We start from the raw sequence: 20,879 nt of genomic DNA on the forward strand, positions 1-20,879 counted from the left end.
GTCGAATTCGCAAAGTCTGGGAACAAGAAAATGCTGTGGTTATTCCAAGAAAGCTTTCCTTTACTCCTCGCCTCGCATAACACAAGATATTTTTTAGATGATTTCAGAAATTTGGCCAGAATTGATCGGGGCTTGTCTCCCCTGCGAGCCGCAACACTGTGAGCTCGGTCGATTTCCAGTTTATGGCCTGTTATGTCGAGCAGACTCGGGAACAGCTCATCTAGGAATTTTACCATATCTCGCCCCTCCTCATGCTCAGGAATTCCAACAATTCGAACATTGTTTCACCGATTACGATTCTCAAGGTCTTCCAGCTTTTCCCAAACGCGTTCCAAATCTACTTTAGTCGCTAGCAGATTAGCAGCTAATTCCCTCTCCGATGACTCCAGATAATCGATCCGTTTCTCGACGTCCCCATTTCTTGTAACCAACTCAGAGAATTTCACCTCCATCACCATAATCGATCGACATATTACAGCAATATCCTCCAGGTCCGCTATGACCTTCACCAACATTACAGACATGCTCACCAGTTGGCTTTTAATTTCACCCGCCGCACCATCCAAATTGAGTCTGCGGCCCTGTCTGAGGTTTCAGCTTGAGCACTTAAGTGTCTTTTAATATCTCCAGAGTCTGAGGATTTTGAATTCTTTGACATGTTGACTTCATAGAACAGTTATGTAGCAGGGTGTATCGAATCTCACCGGTTTATGACATAAAATGAATTAAAAACTAGCAAAGTGCACAGAGCTCATTGTTCACATCTGACCCTGCATGGCTCCATGCGACTCCGATATTTAAAATTCTTAAAATAAAGTAGTGATCTTAACTGACACGCAAGTTTTGCTTCAGCGGAGTGGCAACTCCGGCTCCGCTGTATTTCACAATGAGAGTGCTTCTGTATTTACTTATTTTGTATTTTTGCATTATAATTCCCTCATACTTTGCGATCTACATCACCTGAAGCTGTTTGAAAACTTGCATGACAGGGAATGTTTTTTACGTTTAAATGTCAGGAATTGTGAAAAACTGAGTTTAAATGTATTTGACTAAGGTGTATGTAAACTTCTGACTTAACTATAAAAATGGAGATAAAATAACAGATTAGAAGAGTCCGAATGAGCTTTATTGCCAAGTATGCTTACACACACAAGGAATTTGTCATGGTGACAGAAGCTTCTAGTACAAATGCAACCATATATACATACAAACATATACATTTAAACATATATACATATAGTGACATAAAAATAAAAAAATACGATATAACAGGTGAAAAAAGAGAAGTATACTATTGAGCAATAGTGTTGTTTGAATATTTTATATACAGATAAACAGTTATGTGCAGGTCATGTAAAGTATTGAAGAAGTTGTAGGATAGTTTAAAGAATATAAATGAAATATGGATACAAGTAGAAACAGATGGATTGAATATTGCACATGGTTGCATTGACAAAAGGAAAGTATTTGGGGGCCATTTTAACTGTTCATGAGGTGGATGGTCTGAGGGTAAAAAAACTGTTCCTGGTGCCTGGCTGTTCTGGTGCTCAGTGCTCTGTAGTGCTGGCCAGAGGGCAACAGTTCGAAAAGGAAGTGTGCTGGGTGAATGGGGTCAAGAGTGATTTTATCAGCCCTTTTTGTCACTCTGGATGTGTACAGTTCTAGCAGGGTGGGTAGGGGAGCGCCAGTAATCCTCTCAGCAGTCCAAGCTATACTTTGAAGTCTTCTGATGTTTGACTTGATAGCTGAACCAAACCAGACAGTTATAGAAGTGCAGAGGACAGACTCAGCAGCGCCTGTGGCAGGTTGAACTTCCTCAGCTGGCGAAGGAAGTACAATCTCTTCTGGGCCTTTTTCAAAATTGAGTCTCTGTGGGTCTCCCACTTAAGATCCTGTGAGATGGCAGTGCCCAGGAACCTGAATGACTCCACTGCTGCCACAGTGCTGTTCAGAATGGTAAGCGGGGGTAATGTTGGGGTGTTCCTCCTGAATTCACTGTCATCTCCACTGTTTTAAGCATGTTCAGCTCTAGGTTGTTTTGACTGCACCAGGCAGCCAGCTGTTCAACTTCCCTTCTGTATGCAGACTCATCATCATCCTGGATGAGGCCTTATATATTAGCTTTATATATTAACCACAGGGAGTAATAAAGAGCCTGTGACAGATGACAGATGGCCTGTGACTTTTGTTAAATTTATGGCAGAAATGTGTTTGTAAATACATATAACAGATTTGCACAGGCTGCTTCAAACATTTATTAGGTAAAATAAGTTAAAAATTTAATTAGTACAGGGTTCACGTGACGCCATTCGAGAGACACGAGCTCTGCAAACTTTGCTAGTTTTTTGATTATTTTCATGTTGTGATCCGGTGAGATTCGATACACCCAGTTACGTACTTGCTCTTTGAGATAAACATGGCAAAGAAGTCAAAATTCTCAGACTCTGGAGACATTAAAAGACACTTATGTGTTCAAGCTGAGGCCTCTGATAGGACTGCGAGCCGGGGACTCGATTTGGATGGCACGTCAGGAGAAGATATTCAGCGCCAGTTGTCCAACATGTCGGTGATGTTGACGAAGGTTCTTGCTGACTTGGAGGATCTCACTGTAATACGTCGATCGATTACGGCGATGGAAACAAAATTCTGAGTGACAGAAGTTGAAAAACAAATCGATTATCTTGAGTCATCGGAAAGGGAATTATCCGCTAATCTGCCCGTGTCCAAAACAGATTTGGAATTAATTTCGGAAAAACTGGAATATTTCGAAAATATGAGCCAAAGGAATAACATACGAATTGTTGGAATTCCTGAGCATGAAGAGGGCAGAGATATGGTGAAATTCCTGGACGAGTTTTTCCCAAGTCTGCTCGACATAAAAGGCCATAAACTGGAAATCGAGCTCACAGAGTCCCAGCTTAAAGATCTGGTGAGGGAGATAGGCCTTGATCTATTCTGGCCAAATTTCTGAAATCATCCGATAAAGATCTCGTTGCGCCAGGCAATGAGTAAAGGGAAGCTTTCTTGGAAGAACCATAATATTTTCTTGTTCCCGGACTTTGCGAATTTGATGAGAGAAACTCAATCGGTTCAAGGAATGTAAGAAACTCTTACACCAACAGAAGATCGCCTTTGCATTGATGTTCCTGGCCAAACTGAGAATAGAAACGAAGAATGGTCGCAAAGTATTTACTTGTCCAAAACAGGCACTCTCCTTTTATAAATACATTGGAGTAAGCCATTTGATGTTTCTTATATTAGTGGACTGACTTGCGGTTCAGGTACTCTATCTGAGGAAGCTGGGTGCCATTTTTGTTTCTTTTTGCGTTGACTCCGCCTAGCGGCTGGAGTTTGTTTTATGGCATGACTCCAAAAAACTTTTGCATTGAAGATTTTTTTTACACTGAAGTTCCCGGTCAGATCGAGAATGGACACTTTGGATGACCACAAAATATCTACATCCTCACATAAAGATGTCTTTTATAAAGTTGACGGGCTGAGTAAGTTATGGTGTGTTTTTTTTTTTTTTTTTTTTTTTTTTGTGCGGCATCAGAGTTAGTTTGGTTCTTGATCATCCGAGGAACCGGGATGCCGGTTCCTCGGATGGAGCTTGTTTTGTGGACTACTACACTACTTCGGGTTAGTTGTGGTTAAATATGTTTGTTCTTTGTGCTTATTCCTCCTAGTAGAATGGTTACCTCATCTGCTGCGCTCATAACAGCTGGCTCACTGAAGAATTGTTTGTCTGTCCGAGGGAACTGTATGGCTTTATATCAGCTGGAGTTTATTTTGTGGAGGAACACACCATCGAGACAGTTTTGTGAATGAATCTACATGTTTTTTCTGTTATTCTGCCTGTAGGCTGGGGTCTGTTTTACAAAGTATTTTCTGTTATGTAATTGTGCCTCACAAAATTTGTGCAGAAGCACTGGACTTGAATAATCCGATGGCAAAGTTGTCGCGGGGGTTCTCGCATGCGTACATGGACTCTTTGAGTTTAGAGGGATTGTCGCCAGTTGGCGCTGTTGTGCGTGGGGTTAATGCGCTCGTTTTTCTTTGTTTTGTTCGGGGGGAAGTTCGGGGTTTGATCGTTTCACTAATGGGGAATGTGGTCTGTGTAATCTTGTTTTTGACACTAATTTTGTTTTATTATTATATCATTGTCAAATTTTAATATGAATAAGTTGTCTCTCTCCACATGGAATGTGAATGGGTTGGGGCACCCTATAAAAAGAAGGAAGGTTATTTCTGTTCTTAAGCGTAAGAAATATGAAGTGTTTCTTCAAAAAACGCATCTTTCCCCGCAGGAAGCTGAACAATTTGGTAAGATATGGGGTGGACATGTTTTCTTTAGTGCTGGCTCAAGTAAGAGCAGGGGAGTTATTATATTGATAAATAAACATCTACAATTCAAATGTCTCAAACAGACTAAAGATAAATTAGGAAGAGTCATTGTTCTTTTAGGAGAAATTCAGGGGCAAAGGTTGATTTTGGCTAATATTTATGCACCTAACGTTGATGATCAGGGCTTTTTTTATAGATCTTGAAGGGATGTTGCAAGCTGCTGGCATATCTCATGACATAATATTGGGAGGAGACTTTAATCTTTTGATGGACTCAGTCCATGATCATAGTGAAGCAAAAGTGTGTAAACTCCCTAGAGCAACACTGACGCTTCACAAGATCTGTAAAAATCTTGGTATTGTAGATAGCTGGTGACTTGAACCCATCTGGTAGGGATTATACATTTTCTTCATCAGTTCATAAGATTTACCCTAGAATTGATTTTTTTTATATATATATATCTAAATCCCTCATTTCATCTGTTGTTGATTGCTCAATTGGAAATATCTTAGTCTCAGATCATGCCCTGGTGAACTTACAGTTCGCCACATACAGAGAAAAAGAAATCATGTAGTTGGCGCTTTAATGTATCCCTTTTGCAAAATCCTGATTTCCAACAAATGTTAAAGACTGAAATCAATGTTTATACGGAGCAAGACAGTCATATATTTTGAGTCAGGGGACAAAGCAAGGAAGCTTTTGGCTAGATATATAAAGCAGAGAGAGTCTTTTTCTACCATTCCCTCAGTGAAATCTGCTGGTGGTGAAATATTTACCTCAGCCATTGATATTAATAGTGCTTTTAAAGAATTCTATCTTGATCTCTGTAGTTCCACGTCTTTGTGTACTGATGAGGATATTAGAAAATTTGTGGAACCATTAGAACTCCCTAAACTGACGAATGAGCAAAAAAAACTCTCTTGATTCTGAGATAACCCTGGAGGAACTTGACGAGGTAATTAAGTCCTTACCTACAGGCAAGGCTCTGGGGCCAGATGGTTTTGCCGCAGAATTTTTGAGATCCTATGCTACAGAACTGGCTCCACTTTTGTTAGAAGTTTATATTTAAAGAATGGAAAGCTTCCGCCAACCATGACACAAGCCCGGATCAGTCTGATTCTTAAAAAGGGCAAAGATCCAAGCGAGTGTAAAAGTTACCGTCCAATTTCCCTGATCCAGTTAAATGTAACAATTTTTGCTAAAATTTTGGCTAACCAATTAAGTTATGACATCTCTTATACATATAGATCAGGTGGGGTTTATTCAGGGTCGTAGCTCTTCTGATAATATTAGGTGTTTCATCAATATCATGTGATAAGTGGCGAATTATCAGACTCCGGTCGCTGCCATCTCACTTGACGCCGAAAAGGCGTTTGATATGGAAGAATGGGATTAAGATTTTGGAAATGTATGGGTTCGGGAGTACGTTTATTGGTTGGATCAAGACACCCTGTAGCAGCGGTACAAACAAATGGATTAATTTCAGATTATTTTACTCTGGATAGGTGCACCCGTCAGGGTTGCCGCCTTTGTTCTCAGGAAACAAAGTCAACTGGTCTAAATCCGAAGCTTTGGCTTTGACAGCGTACTGTCCAGGAATGGCCTTCCACCCAGGTGCCTTCCAGTGGCCCAAACAGGGCATTAAGTATTTGGGCATTTTATTCCCAACAAATTAGTTAGTATTAATTTTGACCCTTTAATAAAACGTTTTTTGAGCAATGTAGACAGGTGGGCTTCATTACATTTATCGATGATTGGGAAGGTTAATGTTATTAAAATGAACCGTATTCCAAAATTTAACTACTTGCTACAGTCTCTCCCGGTAGGTGTCCCCCTCTCTTATTTCAAGCAATTTGATAGCATAGCGAAGTCTTCCATTTGGAGTGGTAAGCGCCCCAGACTACATTTCAATAAATTACATAGGCCGATTGACAAAGGTGGGCTAGGCCTACCCAAGATTTTGTTTTATTATTATGCATTCTGTCTCAGACATTTGGCTCATTGGTCGCTTCCATCTGAAAGAGCCCCTTCCTGGTTCTGCATTGAACAAGAACTTCTTGCCCCTATTTTGCCATTGCAAAGCCTTTCCATCAAACTAAATAGAGATGTTAAATCACACCCCATTATTTCACATTTGCACTCAGTATAGACAAAAGTGTCCAGAGTGTTTAATTCAGATATTTATCTAAATGTTGCCTCGAGCTTATGGCTAAACCCCAAACTATGCATTAATAAGTCCCTTTTTTGTTGGTCAGAGTGGATTGCGAGGGGGGTTAATTCACTCGGTGATATTTACGAGAGCGGTGTGATGAGATCCTTTGAAAATCTGGTTCAATATTTTGGGATCCCCAGATCTCAGTTTTTTAGGTATCTTCATTTACACCATTTGCTCTGTACTATTTTTGGGAATAGAATACACCCCCCTAAAGCAGCAGATACTCTAGGAGAGGTGATTTCTGCTTTTGGAAAGGGCCATGAGGCATCAGAGTATTACTCCTTATTAATTCAGTGTCTGGGGGACAGAGTCTCAACCACTCTCAAGAGATTATGGGAGACAGATTTAAACCTGGAATTGGAGGAGAGAGAATTTGCTAGGATTTTAAAAAACATAACTGCATCGAGAGATGCAAGGGTGCGCCTTATACAATTCAAGATTTTACATCGGTTCTATTGGACCCCCTCTAAATTGTATAGGCTTGGTCTTAAAGACACACCCACCTGCTGGTGATGCCAATCAGAGGAAGGAGACATGGCCCATGTTTTTTGGTGGTGCGCTGAGATTCAGGAATTTTGGTTGAAGGTACAGAGTGTTCTGTGTGACATTTTGTGCATTCAGATTTCGTTTTGCCCCAGACTCTGTGTTTTGGGTGTTGGGGCAGTCATCGACGTAGGTGACAAATACATAAACAATTGGGTCCTCACCAGTGCGATGATAGGCTGGCAGATTGTTTTAAGGGATTGGAAGTCGGTGGGAGCACCCTCAATTCAGGAGTGGTGCGAGGAGATGGGAAGGGTGGCAGACTTCGAAGAGGTAACATGTAGAAGGCTGGGGATATGGGATTCTTTTATTGGGAAATAGATATTTGACGTTTTTGGGGGCTCTCGCAGCGGGTCTGTGGAGAGAGGTATAGTTTAGAGTTGTATGTTTGTTATAGGTGTATGCATGTATGTGTGTGTATATGTGTGTGTGTGTGTGTGTGTGTGTGTTTTATATGTATATATATATATATATATATATATATATATATATATATATATATAATTTTATTCTCTGTATATGTGTGTACTTATGTAAGACCACTGGGATGTTCATTTGGGGTTCTTGATTGGGGAGGGGAAGTAGTGGGAGTTAATGTTGAATCACTGTATATATGTTTTGTTTTTCTTTGTTTTGAAAATTAATAAAAATGTTAATCACAAGAATAAAATAAAATGTAATTTAATATTCATAAAATATTTCACCTACCTCTTGTATTAACTGGTGTAGAAAGTTAGAGAGTGTTTTGTCAACCATTTGCTTTTTGGATTCGAAAATTTTAATGAAACGTGAAGTATGGTGGTCCATTGACCCAAAGAAAAGCTGCTGTAGATTTTTTTAGCTGCAGCTCTTCGGAATTCTGCCAAAATCTGAAGAAATAAACCATCCAAATCATGCAAGGGACAACCAAGTTCAAGCTAAACTTTAAAAAAAATTCCACAGTAAGTTAATTGGTCAACACATGTTTCTCGTATCACTCTCTCGCTGTTTCTTCTCACTACCATGGTGCTCCCAGGTAATGGTACATGTGCAAAAACATGGTAATACCATGGTACATTTTTGTGTTTTCATTTAGGCTACTAAAGTGTTTTTATACTATTTTGGTTGGATAATGTCTTTACCTGCAGTAGTCGTTTACAAGCTGCACACGTGCTGAACTTAATAAAAACCTTTGTTGGGTGCTTCATTCAAGAGCGGGTTTGGTTATTAGCAATAATTAATAATTATCAAAGATAAATATTAATTATTAAAATCAATAGGACATTGATTAGAATCAACATTAGCTTTTTAATCCTTTAAATCAACAATCATCAAAGATAACCATCAAATTCAATAGAATATTATCAAAGATAATTATTAATTTATCAAATCAATAGAACATTGATTAGAATTAACATTAGCTTATTGATCCTTCAAATCACCAATCATCAAAGAAAATTATCAAAATCAATAGAATATTAATAAGGATTAATATCGCCTGGGCACCACCCTGGAATCAGTGACTAATAACCAGACCTTATAGCAGTCTCACTATAGGATTGTTCTCTTAGGAAAGTCGACATACGGAGAACATCGACATTCAAAGGAAAACAATTAAGGCTTGAATCTGAGCACTGACATCCCCTGCCAGCCCTTAGCACAGGAGCATGCAGAACAATACCAAAACACTTCTCTTTAAAGTATAACAAAGTTTATGAATGCAGTAATATTAATTAATACAATGCAGTCAATAAACATCTGACTTCCAACTACAAACTAAACAGTAACATGATTAGATATGGTAACAAATAAGCCTATAATACATGAGGAAGGTGTGTGTGTGTGTGTGTTTGTGTGTGTGTGTGTGTGTGTGTGTAAGGGGTGGAGTGCACAAAATGGCGGACGTGAATGTGGGTGGAGAGACTGGTTAATGGTGTCTGCCCGTTTAACTTATGTCTCCGCTGGTATGATAACTTAGGGACAAAGCTGAGCTTTATCACCATGCTATCTACACGCCAAATGTGTGTGCGGGTATGTTTGTGATGGGTCGTGTGTGTGCGGTTAGTACGAGAGAGAGAGATCAGAGTGACGGCACCGAAGCCGGTTTTAACGATCGTGGGAGAGAAGGCATCTGTTAGTTTGTGACGCGGTGAACGGCTCGTAATCCGTCTGCCACGGTCGTTGGTTCTTTAATGGATAAACTCAGTGTGCCGGTCTCACCCGCGATGGCGGAAACTACACAAACAGTCCAGTGAAGTTGGACAACAACACAGCAAATCTCATTCGTGGTGACAGTACGCTCAGTAATACCTTGAGTATTATTAGCAGCAATGAGAAAATAGTTACAGCTTAGATTTTTTTTTATTTTTTTTTTAATTGAAGCAGGAATTATGCAATAAGGTACAGTCTGCATTGAAGTAAGCACAATATGAAAACTCAGAGATCAACAAATTAAAAAAAAAAAAAAAGTTTAAAACTGCTCTTTCCTGGACTCAAACTCACAACCTTTTGTCCTGTATTCCAATGTGTTAACCACTGCACCATTCAGTTGACAAAGCTCAAAAGTGCCAAAGAGACATTCCAAGATGAGAGCAGGTTTTAAATAAAAAATTATAATATAACATATACATTTAGAGATTTACACTACCAGTCAAAAGTTTTGAAACACTTACTCATTCTTTATTATTATTTTATTTTTCTTCACATTTTAGAATAATAGTAAAGTCATCAAAACTATGGAATAGCATAAATGGAACTATGGGAATTATGTTGTTACTGAACAAAATCCAAAATAAATCAAAACTGTTATATTTTAGCATCTTCAAAGTAGTCACCCTTTGCCTAGAATTTGCAGACATGTACTCTTGACATTTTCTCAACCAACTTCTTGAGGTATCACCCTGGGATGATTTTTAAACAGTATTGAAGGAGTTCCCATCTATGTTGGGCTCTTATTGGCTGCTTTTCTTTATTATTTGGTCCAAGTCATCAATTTCAAAAACGTTTTTTTTTTTTTTTAATACAGTTTTTTGTTTTATAATGAAATAAATTAATATGGTGGCACAATTATATTTTTGTCTACAAAACTAATGTCAAACATTTAAGCATACGCCTTCAGATCAAAAGATTTTTAAGATCATGAGAAACATTGCAGTCAAGTTTTTCAAAACTTTTGACCGGTGGTTTATATCTGCCAATTTCAGAAGACTTAGAATAAGGAAGCAATGATACATTAAAAGTTTTGTTTAAATTGACAACGCATTTTGACCACTATGTAGCGCGTCTCCAAATTGCTTAGGTACCCTCAGGACATGATGTCGAAAAACACTTCAAATTTTCATTCAAATCAGACAAAGCATTTAAAATATACATTACTTTTTCATAAAATTCAAAATGGTGGAGAGGTTATTATGGCTGATGTTGGAAAAAAAATTATATTAAAATCCTCTTGACCCATGGAATCCAAAGACAATCATAATTTTAGGACAAATGGTTCAAAAGTTATGGGCAAAAATAGCCAATTTTGACATTTCTTGACCCATAGGTGGCGTTGTCACCAAACTTGGCATGTTACCTCTGATCATGGTTCTGAAGCGTACCAAATTTTGTTTCTTTGGGACAAAGCGTTGCCGAGATACAGCCTCATCTGTTTTCACGTCAATCTCGTTAACTTTGCGTTAGCATAATTTCTGAATGGTACCACAAATTAAAATGATTTCTGGTCAGTTCTGTGCGGCTAGGTCTGTTTGTTTGGACAAATTGTTCAAAGTTTGAAGGACGTGAAAAGTTTAAACTGTAAATGTCATAATGCAAGATGGTGGCTTGAATCATCAGGAGGAGTGTAATCAGACAAAAAAGAATAATGACTCTAGGACATAGCAAAAGAAATGTTAATTTTTTAACTGGTGGTGGTGCTATAGAGGTATAAGGGCCATTCATGCCCACCCCTATCAGTGTGCCAAATTTAATCATTTTCCTATGTATGGTTCATAGGGTTGCCATAGACTCCCAGCCAGAATAATAATAATAATACTAATGGATACAATAGAGGCTACGCACCTTCTGTGCTTGGCCCCTAATAATACTAAAGGATACAGCAGGGGCTACACATCTTCGGTGCTTGGCCTCTTAATATGGTTACTGTATAAAACCATGGTACATTTTGTGGTTAGTGTCGTTTTACTACAAATGCCATGGTGTACTGTAGTAAAACCATGGTTAATTTTAATAAGAGTTGGATACAGAGCCATGTACTCATAAGCCCAATATTCAAAAAATTAACCCCCACAATTATCGGAGGCATCTGTGTGAACAGTAGTCTGGGGAAGGTTTTGTGCAGCATAATGAACTCAAGAATTATAGACTTCCTTATAAAACACAGTGTTCTGAGCAAAGTCAGATTGGATTCTTACCTAAATTCTGGACATCAGACCATATTTTTATTTTGCATACCCTTATTGACAAATACATACATAAAAATGAGAAAATTTACACCTGTTTTGTTGACTTCCAAAAAGCATTCGATTCAATCTGTCATGAGGGATTATTCCTTAACTTAATTGAAAGTGGTATTGGAGGAAAATTTTATGATTTGAGCAATGTATAAAAATAGTAAATGTTGTATCAAATGTATCAAAATTGGCAAACTGGAACAAACTGAAAGCTTCATTCAGGGGCATGGAGTGAGACAGGGTGTAGATTTAGTCCCACACTATTTCATCTGTATCAATGAATTGGCCAAACAAATGGATACAGAGGTCAAGTGTCTTCTATAGGAAGATGATTTGGTTCTGATGTCCCCCACAAAAGAAGCGTTACAGCAGCACTTGTCTCTGCTAGAAAGGTTCTGTCAGACTTGGGCCCTGACAGTCAACCAAAAAAAAACAAAATATAAACTTTTCAGAAAAGGTCCAGGAGCAGTCGAGGCTGAGCTGCATTTCCTGAATATATCAAGACATTCGTCAAAAATATTTTCCAAAAGTTACAGGAATCTTCTGTGATATCTAGAATTACGGTAATAAAGATAAACTGCCCCTCTTATTGGGAGAGAATGAGAAATGCTGCAGGATGGCAGCCAAATATACCAATAAGCCACTCTTCCACATGACCTTTTGTTCATTCACTATATATATTTTCTTTCCTTCTTAACACAAATTTCATTTTACTTGTATTATTTACAATTTAATATTGTTTTGATGATCATTGTTCAATCAATGCTGTTTTATGCCACATTGGAAAGTTTGTTTTACTATTACAAACAGTAACACTGGCAATTGTATATACTACAGTCATGCCAATAAAGCCCATTGTATTGAATAAAAGCTTTTGCGAGCGAATGCAATACTTATTATGAGGCAACACAAATGCTAGTTGCGTATGTAACAGTGGTTCTGTGAATTCTGGATGACCGCCAGAGGTGGTGCTAAGCACTAGTGGATTATCGCCACACCAGCTAGATATGTCAAGAGAATATACCAACAAAGTCACGTGTTGACATGGGCTGAGCCCTGAAGGATATACATCGCAGCAGCTCAGCCCTCTGCCTCTGTACTCCTTTCTCGCGCATTCTGAGTGACTACGAATTCAGGCGGTCATCCAGAATTCACAGAACCACAGTTACATACGTAACTAGCGTTCTGTTTCAATCCTGCTGGCTGCCAGAGGGGGTGCTAAGCGCTAGTGGATGAACCATACCAACACAGTCATGAGGAATACCACCCACCTGAGGGTATTCAAGACTGCTCCTGAAGAACTGCAGAGCTCATAGCATGAGGAGCGGCAACATTACCTTGTAGAGCTGCACAAAGGTACATGGAGAAGCCCAAGTAACAGCAGCGCAGATGTCCACCAGGGAGACAATAGCCCTAGTGGAATGGCCAGACAAACCATCAGGCAACTGTTTCTGGGCCTTCTTGTAGGCCAAAGAGACAACCTCCACAACCCAGTGTGACAAGCTCTGTTTTGAGATGGGAGCACCTCTCCTCGCACCATCATAACCGATAAAGAGCTGATCAGACTGCCTGAGTCAGGCAGTAGCATCCACATACATGAAGCACTCTCCCCTTGTTAGGGAGAATACACAGAAAATAAATACAGTTCAGAAGATTTTTATACCCCAGTTTACTGTATGAATGTGAGAATCAAATGAAAACTATGCACCATTTATTCTTGAAACAGTCAAATGTACTATATATATATATATATAAGCATCCAAACACCAAAACAACAACATTGAATCACTTCTCCTCCTGATAAAATATACATGAATACTAGTGGAGCAGTATACTAAAAGTCTCTGTCTTTCTGTGTAACTGATAGTCTCTCCAGTAATGGTAGAAATGGATCACTATTACCATGTTAACAAACGTCCCAGTAGCGTTGATCCTTAAAATGCTCCGCGCTGTATAACATTCCGGTAAAATAATCCAATGTCAAAGGTGATGTGTCCAAGCACGAATCCAAACAAAAAAAAACGAATCACCAAGACACTCAAGACACATACCGGACACAAGAGGTGAGCCCTCGAATCATCAGAGTCTAAAGAGGATTGTAAAGCAGCCAAGTCTATGGACTGATTAATAAACTGTGGAAGGACAACTTTGGGAAGAAAAAACAGATAGGGCCTAAGGATGACCCCAGAGTCCTCCGGCAACCATTATAGACAACTCTCTAACAGACAAGGCATGCAGCTCACTCACTCATTTAGCAGACACAATAGCCAACAGAAAAACAGTTTTAAAGGACAACCTTTTTAGCTCAAAACTCTGTAGAGGCTCAAATGGAGATGAGGACAGGAATGAAAGCATGAGCAGTAAATCCCATATGGGAATACAGGGGTTCTGGGCTAGTCTTAAGCATCTCGCACCCTTCAGAAAACTGCATACAAGCCTATGAAATCTGAGACAAAAAACACCAACTGGGACATGATAGGCAGAAATGGCAACCACATATACTTTCAGTGTGGAGGCTGTCTTGCCGTTATCCAAAAGATGCTGAAGGAAGCTCAGAGCTCTCGGCACCTCACGTCTTGCAGGATCAAATTTCTGCTCACTGCACCATGCAGAGAAAAAGGTTCCAACATGCAGCATAAAGCTGCCGTGTGGAAGTAGCCCTAGCACTGGAAATAGTGTTAATGACCGCAGGCTCACAATTCTTTTAGAAGAGAATTGGACCCAGAGACCAAACCCAAAGCTGCAGGCGTGTTGGGTCTGTGTACAAGATGCAGCTATTTATCTGGGAGAGAAGGTCCCTCCTGTGGGGAAGTTGCCATGGTCTACCTGCTAAAAGCTTCAGCAGCAGAGGGAAACAAGGCCTGGCCGGCCACCGTGGTGCCACCAGGAGCACTCTGTGATTGTACAGAAAGACCCTGTGGAATTTTTCCCACAACAGTGGAATGGGAGGAAACGCATAAAGCAGGCAGTTCGGCCATTCGTGAGACAGTGCGTCCTGACCTAAGAGGCTCCGTACAATTCAAATAATTCCTGGTGGATACAATAAAGCCCTGCCCTACATTTTGTCATGTTGAATATCCTGTTTCACTCAATATGTCACGTTATGGAATAAAAATGGGTTTCAGACTTTTTTTTTTATTTTTTTACATTTAATATAAAATGTATTTCTGACAATGTTATTGTTCTTGGAGTTTGTGTATTGTAGGCATTTGAAAAATTGGAAAACAGCTTAGATTTTTGTGTTATATTTCTTCTGTACAGTTCCTGAGAAAAAGAGGACTCAAGGGAGAAGCGGAGTGAAGAAGGAAGAGACCATCTCTGATCTGATATTCAGTGTGGACATTCACAGTGGCAAAGAACTCCGGCACTTTAAATTCCTCTCCATCTCTTTCATGGCTCAGTTACTGGCCTCTGACAGTTTTGTTGGAAAGGTAGTTTCATTTACACTGTAAAGCTGTTAATTTTATGCTCTTAAAATGCTCTCAGGATTTTTCCAATAAACATCCTAAAAGTGTCATTGTTTGATGGACAGGTGGCCGACTATGAGGACCTAACAGAAAGCACCTTACAGAATCTTCAGCAGAAGTGAGTTTAAGCTCAACTTCATTATTTGACTTAATATAGATTGATTATGGTATTGTGACATGTAGGGTGTGTTGACTTATCTCTTGTTAGTCTACTGGAAGAGGTTCTACGCTACATTCATGCAGTTGCTCGATGTGTGGAAGATAACTCGGACAAACCCACAGCCAAGTTCTGGAGAGCTCTGCTCAGCAAGACCTATGACACCTTGGACAAGGTAAAGAGTAACCCTGGATAGAACGTAAATCTCTGTATTAATCAAATTACCGTACCCAGAAACTTGACACATGGCTGGTAATGATTGTAAACCTCACATTGCTAAGTCCATTTTCTTGAACATCTTTATAATCTCTTACATTTGTATAATCGCTTAAATCTGGACATGAATAAATATATTGTATGAATAAAGCATTGTATATTTTATAACTTTAGGTAAATGCCCTGCTACCCATGGGCACCTTCATCACAGTAATGAAAGGGCTGTTGGGTAATCAGTTGGCATCAGTAAGGAGGAAGGCCATGGAGCTGCTCAATAACAGACTACATCAGAGGACACAGTGGCAAGAGGAAGAGGTACAAAACCATCAATACTCACACATACTGATGTAGTTTTTACTCCTTAACTCTTAAATGTATGGGTTTTGCCAAACATTACTACATACTGTACCTCAGGTCTTTAGCGACCCGGCATGTATATCTATCACAAATGGATCTACAGAATGCCCAGATTTTCAAAGCTTTTTCAAGACAGTTAGAAAATAATGAAATAGAATATATTCTATTTTGATGTTTTATTTATATCAAAGAGATGATGCACCATATGAAAGAACGGGATTCATTGCTTCTACTTTAAAATTTTATCAGTCACAACTGGCTGTCAAACATACTGAGCTACACATAATGCATTAGCTACAAATAAGATACACACATTTATTTTCTCAGGAACTTATTGAGTCTAAATAGATGTACAACTTACAGAATTTCAGTAGTACACCCAAATGGCAAACGCAAAATCATACTGTTTATGTGTAGTACTTCCTAATGTTTACTTCCACATTGCTGCTTCATCAAATGATGTCAAATGTAAATTAAGTTAATCACTGAAACAACAGCACCACCTTGAGTAACAAAGAGCATGTATAATATGTATGTGTACATGCATATGGGATAATTCACCATCGTTGTAATAAACAAAGAAATAGATACCCTGTGATAGTAAACGTGAATGGGTATGAAACAATCATGAAAGTTAGATTTATGGAAGCACATTGCAACACTTTTACATAACGACCCTGTAACTTTTGGTAATTTAGTGAATAGAATTTTGTATATTATTGTTACACTATTCATGTGTAAGGTTGAGAAAAAAATATATTCTAAAATATAGATTTAAGCAGCAATTACAGGGCCAAGCACTAAAACAGCACACATTCCACCATAGTAAGCACAACACATTGCGTGTACATGACATACAAAGCAACCCACACTACTTCACTAGTCACCCCACGACTGCATCGATTCAATGCTTTTCTGTTCCACAGTTCAGTGCACAATCAACTGCGCCATGCTGCCACAAGGTAAACAGCCACCACAGGGACATACCAAGCTGTGAATCAGCATACCTAAACACAGTGGTCACCACAGTCAGCTTTGTATTGTCATTTAAAAATGAAGAGTACAAAATTGTTGCTGAGAAAAGCAGGGATTAAACAATGAAAGGACTACGTTATACACTACACAACATGAATGAATGAATGAACGTTACATTTATATAGCGCTTTCTGCACACAAAGCACTTTACACAGTGAACAGGGGACTCTCCTCAACCACCACCAGTGTGCAGCATCCACCTGGATGATGCGATGGCAGACCTAGTGCACCAGTACGCTCACCACACACCAGCTATTGGTGGAGAGGAGAGAGTAGTTATAGAGCCAATTAATGGATGGGGATTATTAGGAAGTCATGATTGAGGAGGACCAATGGGGGGGAATTTGGCCAGGACACTGGGGTTACACCCCTACTCTTTACAAGAAGTTCCCTGGGATTACAGCCCTACTCTTTACAAGAAGTGCCCTGGGATTTGTAATGACCACAGAGAGTCAGGAGCTCTGTTTAACATCTTATCCGAGGGACGGTGCCTTTTTACAGTATAGTGTCCCCATCACTATACTGGGGCATTGGGACCCACACAGACCTCAGGGTGAGCACCCCCTGCTGGCCTCCCTAATACCTCTTCCAGCAGCAACCTTAGTTTTCCCCAGGAGGTCTCCAATTTAGGTACTGACCAGGCTCAACCCTAGCTTCAGTGGGCAACCGGTCTTGAGCTACAGGGTGATATGGCTGCTGGCAGTGAAGACTCGGATGTCAATAGAAGTCAAAATTTTAGAACCATTTTTTGCTGGACATGAACTCAACCTTTTGAGCATCAGTCCAATGCTTTAACCACTGGGCCATTCAGCTGAGCTGAGAGTACAAAACGACTGCTGAGAATATTGTTACAGCCAAGTGGATTTGAATTCAAGTCCGATGCTCTAACCACTGTGCCACTCAGTTGACACACATCACAGGGTTCCCATGTGTCTTGGAAAACCTGGAAAATTGATGACTAATTTTCCAGCCCTGGAAAATTAAAGAAAATGTAAAATGTCCTGGTAAAGCTTTTTCCGTATTTTCCCTTTTAGAATTAACACTACCAGCCCTGAAATCAATCGTTTTTATATATTATAAAAAGTATATTTCAGTAATCATGTGTCCCATATTTCTGTCAGCTGTTAAAAATCAGAGCTCAGAGCTCGACAGTAAGGACTGCCTGATGGCACGGGGCCAGTGTGAGAGAGATTCAGGCCAGTTGCTAGAACTGTCCACTTGCCACATCAGGCCAGTGCAGCATTTATAACATTAGTTCAAGCAGACAACAAGCGAGAAAGCACAAAAATTACACGGTGCGATCAAAGTCTTCTAAATGAGCACTCCGAGACGAGCGAGCACGAGTATACACTACCGGTCAAAAGTTTTGAAACACTTGACTGAAATGTTTCTCATGATCTTAAAAATCTTTTGATCTGAAGGCATATGCTTAAATGTTTGAAATTAGTTGAAATATAATTGTGCCACCATATTAATTTATTTCATTATAAAACTAAAATTTTAAATTGATGACTTGGACCAAATAATAAAGAAAAGCAGCCAATAAGTGCCCAACATAAATGGGAACTCCAATACGATTTAAAAAGCATCCCATGGTGATACCTCAAGAAGTTGGTTGAGAAAATGTCAAGAGTATATGTCTGCAAATTCTAGGCAAAGGGATGAACCCTAACCCTAACTTTGAAGATGCTAAAATATAACACAGTTTTGATTTATTTTGGATTTTGTTTAGTCACAACATAATTCCCATAGTTCCATTGATGTTATTCCATAGTTTTGATGACTTTACTATTATTCTAAAATGTGAAAGAAAAAATAAATAAATAAATATATATATATAAAAAATAAAGGATAAGTGTTTCAGAACTTTTGCCAGGAAGTGTATTTTGCTCGCTAAGACGCATTAGCGCATAATATTATGGATACGGTGAGGAACGGTCATGTGAGCGCATGAGTATGCAGACACCAAGTGCGCTCTCCTAAAACTGTCCTCACTATTTTCCAAGTGTCTTGGCAGCATCAATTACTAATGTGTAGAAAATAGCAGGAAAAAAAACGAAATTCTTGGAGCAGGATTGCATGTTTTGCGCAACATTTCAAGTATTTGTTTTAACATGTTGGTAAATTATCAATCCACACATTGGAACACAAGAAATCAACGGTTTCTGTTGGACTGTAAATCCATCTGTCTCCTTGCATCTCTCTCCTCATCTCTCTCCGTAAAGGAACTGAGCACTAGTTTTGTTCCCACATTAAAAAAAAAAGAGAATTTTCTCATTAATTAGCTTTTAGAGATGAAGCGTTCAGTGAAACGTAATAAACTGTGAAATCTCGGTTATCCACGTGGCTGGAAATCATGAGCTGCTCAATATCCAAAATGTAAGTATACATTTAATTAGGTAATATTTCAAAGCGTAAACATTAACTCGACATGATAATGGTGTTTGTTATGAAAAGAAGCAAAATCACTTCGGCTATTATTATTAGAAGTGTTGTTCAGCTCGAAGATGACATTTAAATCTGTCTACTTCATATCATTCTCATAACACATCTGTTACATTTCTCATTTCTGGATTGCACATGTATTTTCATTATGTGCACAGTCAGTTTTGGTCTTGTTTGGGTTGCCACATTTTGTTTATATCCACATTCTTAATTCACAGATTAGGCCTAATGTGTACCTACTGTATTTAACACATCACAACTGATTTATTAGCAAGGTCTCCTCTCTCAGGGATTCTCATGTTTATAACATTCAGCCAGTAATCAAATCTTTAACTCAGTGACTAGGCCTAAATCTGTGATCCTAGCTGTGAAAACACTACACAAGTCCCAAAAGCTGACAGCATGACTAAACGGGTTACCAAAAACCCACCCTCTGCTCCACAGACTTTTTTTTACAAATGTGTAAATGGCAGGACAGCTAAGGTTAATATGATGTATTATGAATTTATTTCTGTAAAGAGCTTATATGACATTACATAAGGCATAAATCATGTCTTGTAAACAATGAATGTAATTCAGTTTTGGGGGAAATTGTCTTAAAGACGTAATATATATATATATATTGTTGACTTCGGACATATTTAAAGTCATGATGGTAAAAACAGCTATTTTTACTTTTGTGGTGGGGCCAGTGAAAATTTTGGCATGGCAAGTAAAAATCTAAATCACTGGCCCAACCGTGCCAATAGAAAAAATCCTTAGTGTTGAGCCCTGGAAATAGTGATGCCCGATTCATTATTGAATCATTCTTTCGAATCAGATCTATTCAGTGAATTAGCAAATGTGTTTGCAAAGTGGTCTGAATCGATTTGAGATTTAGTTCGATTCTTTCGGGCTGCTCATTCACTGAATCATTCGGTGTGGTTTCTCACTCAGTAAAACAGTTTCAGGATACTTGATGTTGAAAACAAACAGAGCACTGGATGAAGTAGATATTACCTTCAATCAACTGAAACAGAATAATACTTTTTTGAGAGGTACTTTGAGAAACCTCAACTAGGGCTGTGTCATGTGAATGAGCTGTTCACACTGAAAGTGTTTAGCTGTCTGCCTGCACAGTTTTTCAGTTGTTTTCCTACATGTGCTAGATGGATGTTGTTGACTACTGCAACTACAATGCGGTGTCTTTAGCATCTCTCACAGGGGCACTTCACTTTTAGATGGCGTGTAAAATTTAGAGCCCGACCGATATGGGATTTTTGAGACCGATACCAATTTTAGAGGGGGAAGATTCACAGATTACCGTGGCCGATACAGTAAATTTGAGCTGGAATGAAAACCGACCTTTTCTATGTGGATTGTGCACCAATTGTGCACCGATATGACTATGCAAATGTACTCAGAAGGCTGCTTTCTTAAAAAAAAAATTATCATCAAAGAATATTTGACATTATTATTATACATTGTCAACAAATTATGTAAATGAACACTAAGAAAATAAAGAATAAATAAAAATACAATAAATAGCTTAAACATCAGTACTGTATGTTCAGTATCAGTCAGTTGGTGACCATTTAAATAAAGAATAAATAAAAATACAATAAATAGCTAAATAAACATCAGTAGTACTGTTTAGAATCAGTCAAATGCTGACTATTTTAATACTGCCA

The 20,879-nt window shown here is 38.8% G+C and overlaps 1 protein-coding gene across 3 annotated transcripts in view; it reads left to right on the top strand.

Moving 5' to 3' along the window:
* heatr1 (HEAT repeat containing 1) overlaps nt 1-20,879 on the top strand; it is a 216,473-nt gene that overhangs the window by 92,151 nt on the left and 103,443 nt on the right. For all 3 annotated transcript variants that reach the window (XR_007894235.1, XR_007894236.1, XM_051666734.1), the window contains exons 32-35: nt 14,794-14,963; nt 15,065-15,117; nt 15,208-15,331; nt 15,547-15,687. Coding sequence is in view for 1 of the 3 variants with exons in the window: in XM_051666734.1 (XP_051522694.1) it covers nt 14,794-14,963; nt 15,065-15,117; nt 15,208-15,331; nt 15,547-15,687 (488 nt within the window). In the remaining 2 variants the exon portion in view is untranslated. The remainder of the gene's footprint in view (nt 1-14,793; nt 14,964-15,064; nt 15,118-15,207; nt 15,332-15,546; nt 15,688-20,879) is intronic.

Source organism: Myxocyprinus asiaticus, chromosome 32, assembly GCF_019703515.2.
Source record: "Myxocyprinus asiaticus isolate MX2 ecotype Aquarium Trade chromosome 32, UBuf_Myxa_2, whole genome shotgun sequence".
Lineage (NCBI taxonomy): Eukaryota > Metazoa > Chordata > Actinopteri > Cypriniformes > Catostomidae > Myxocyprinus > Myxocyprinus asiaticus.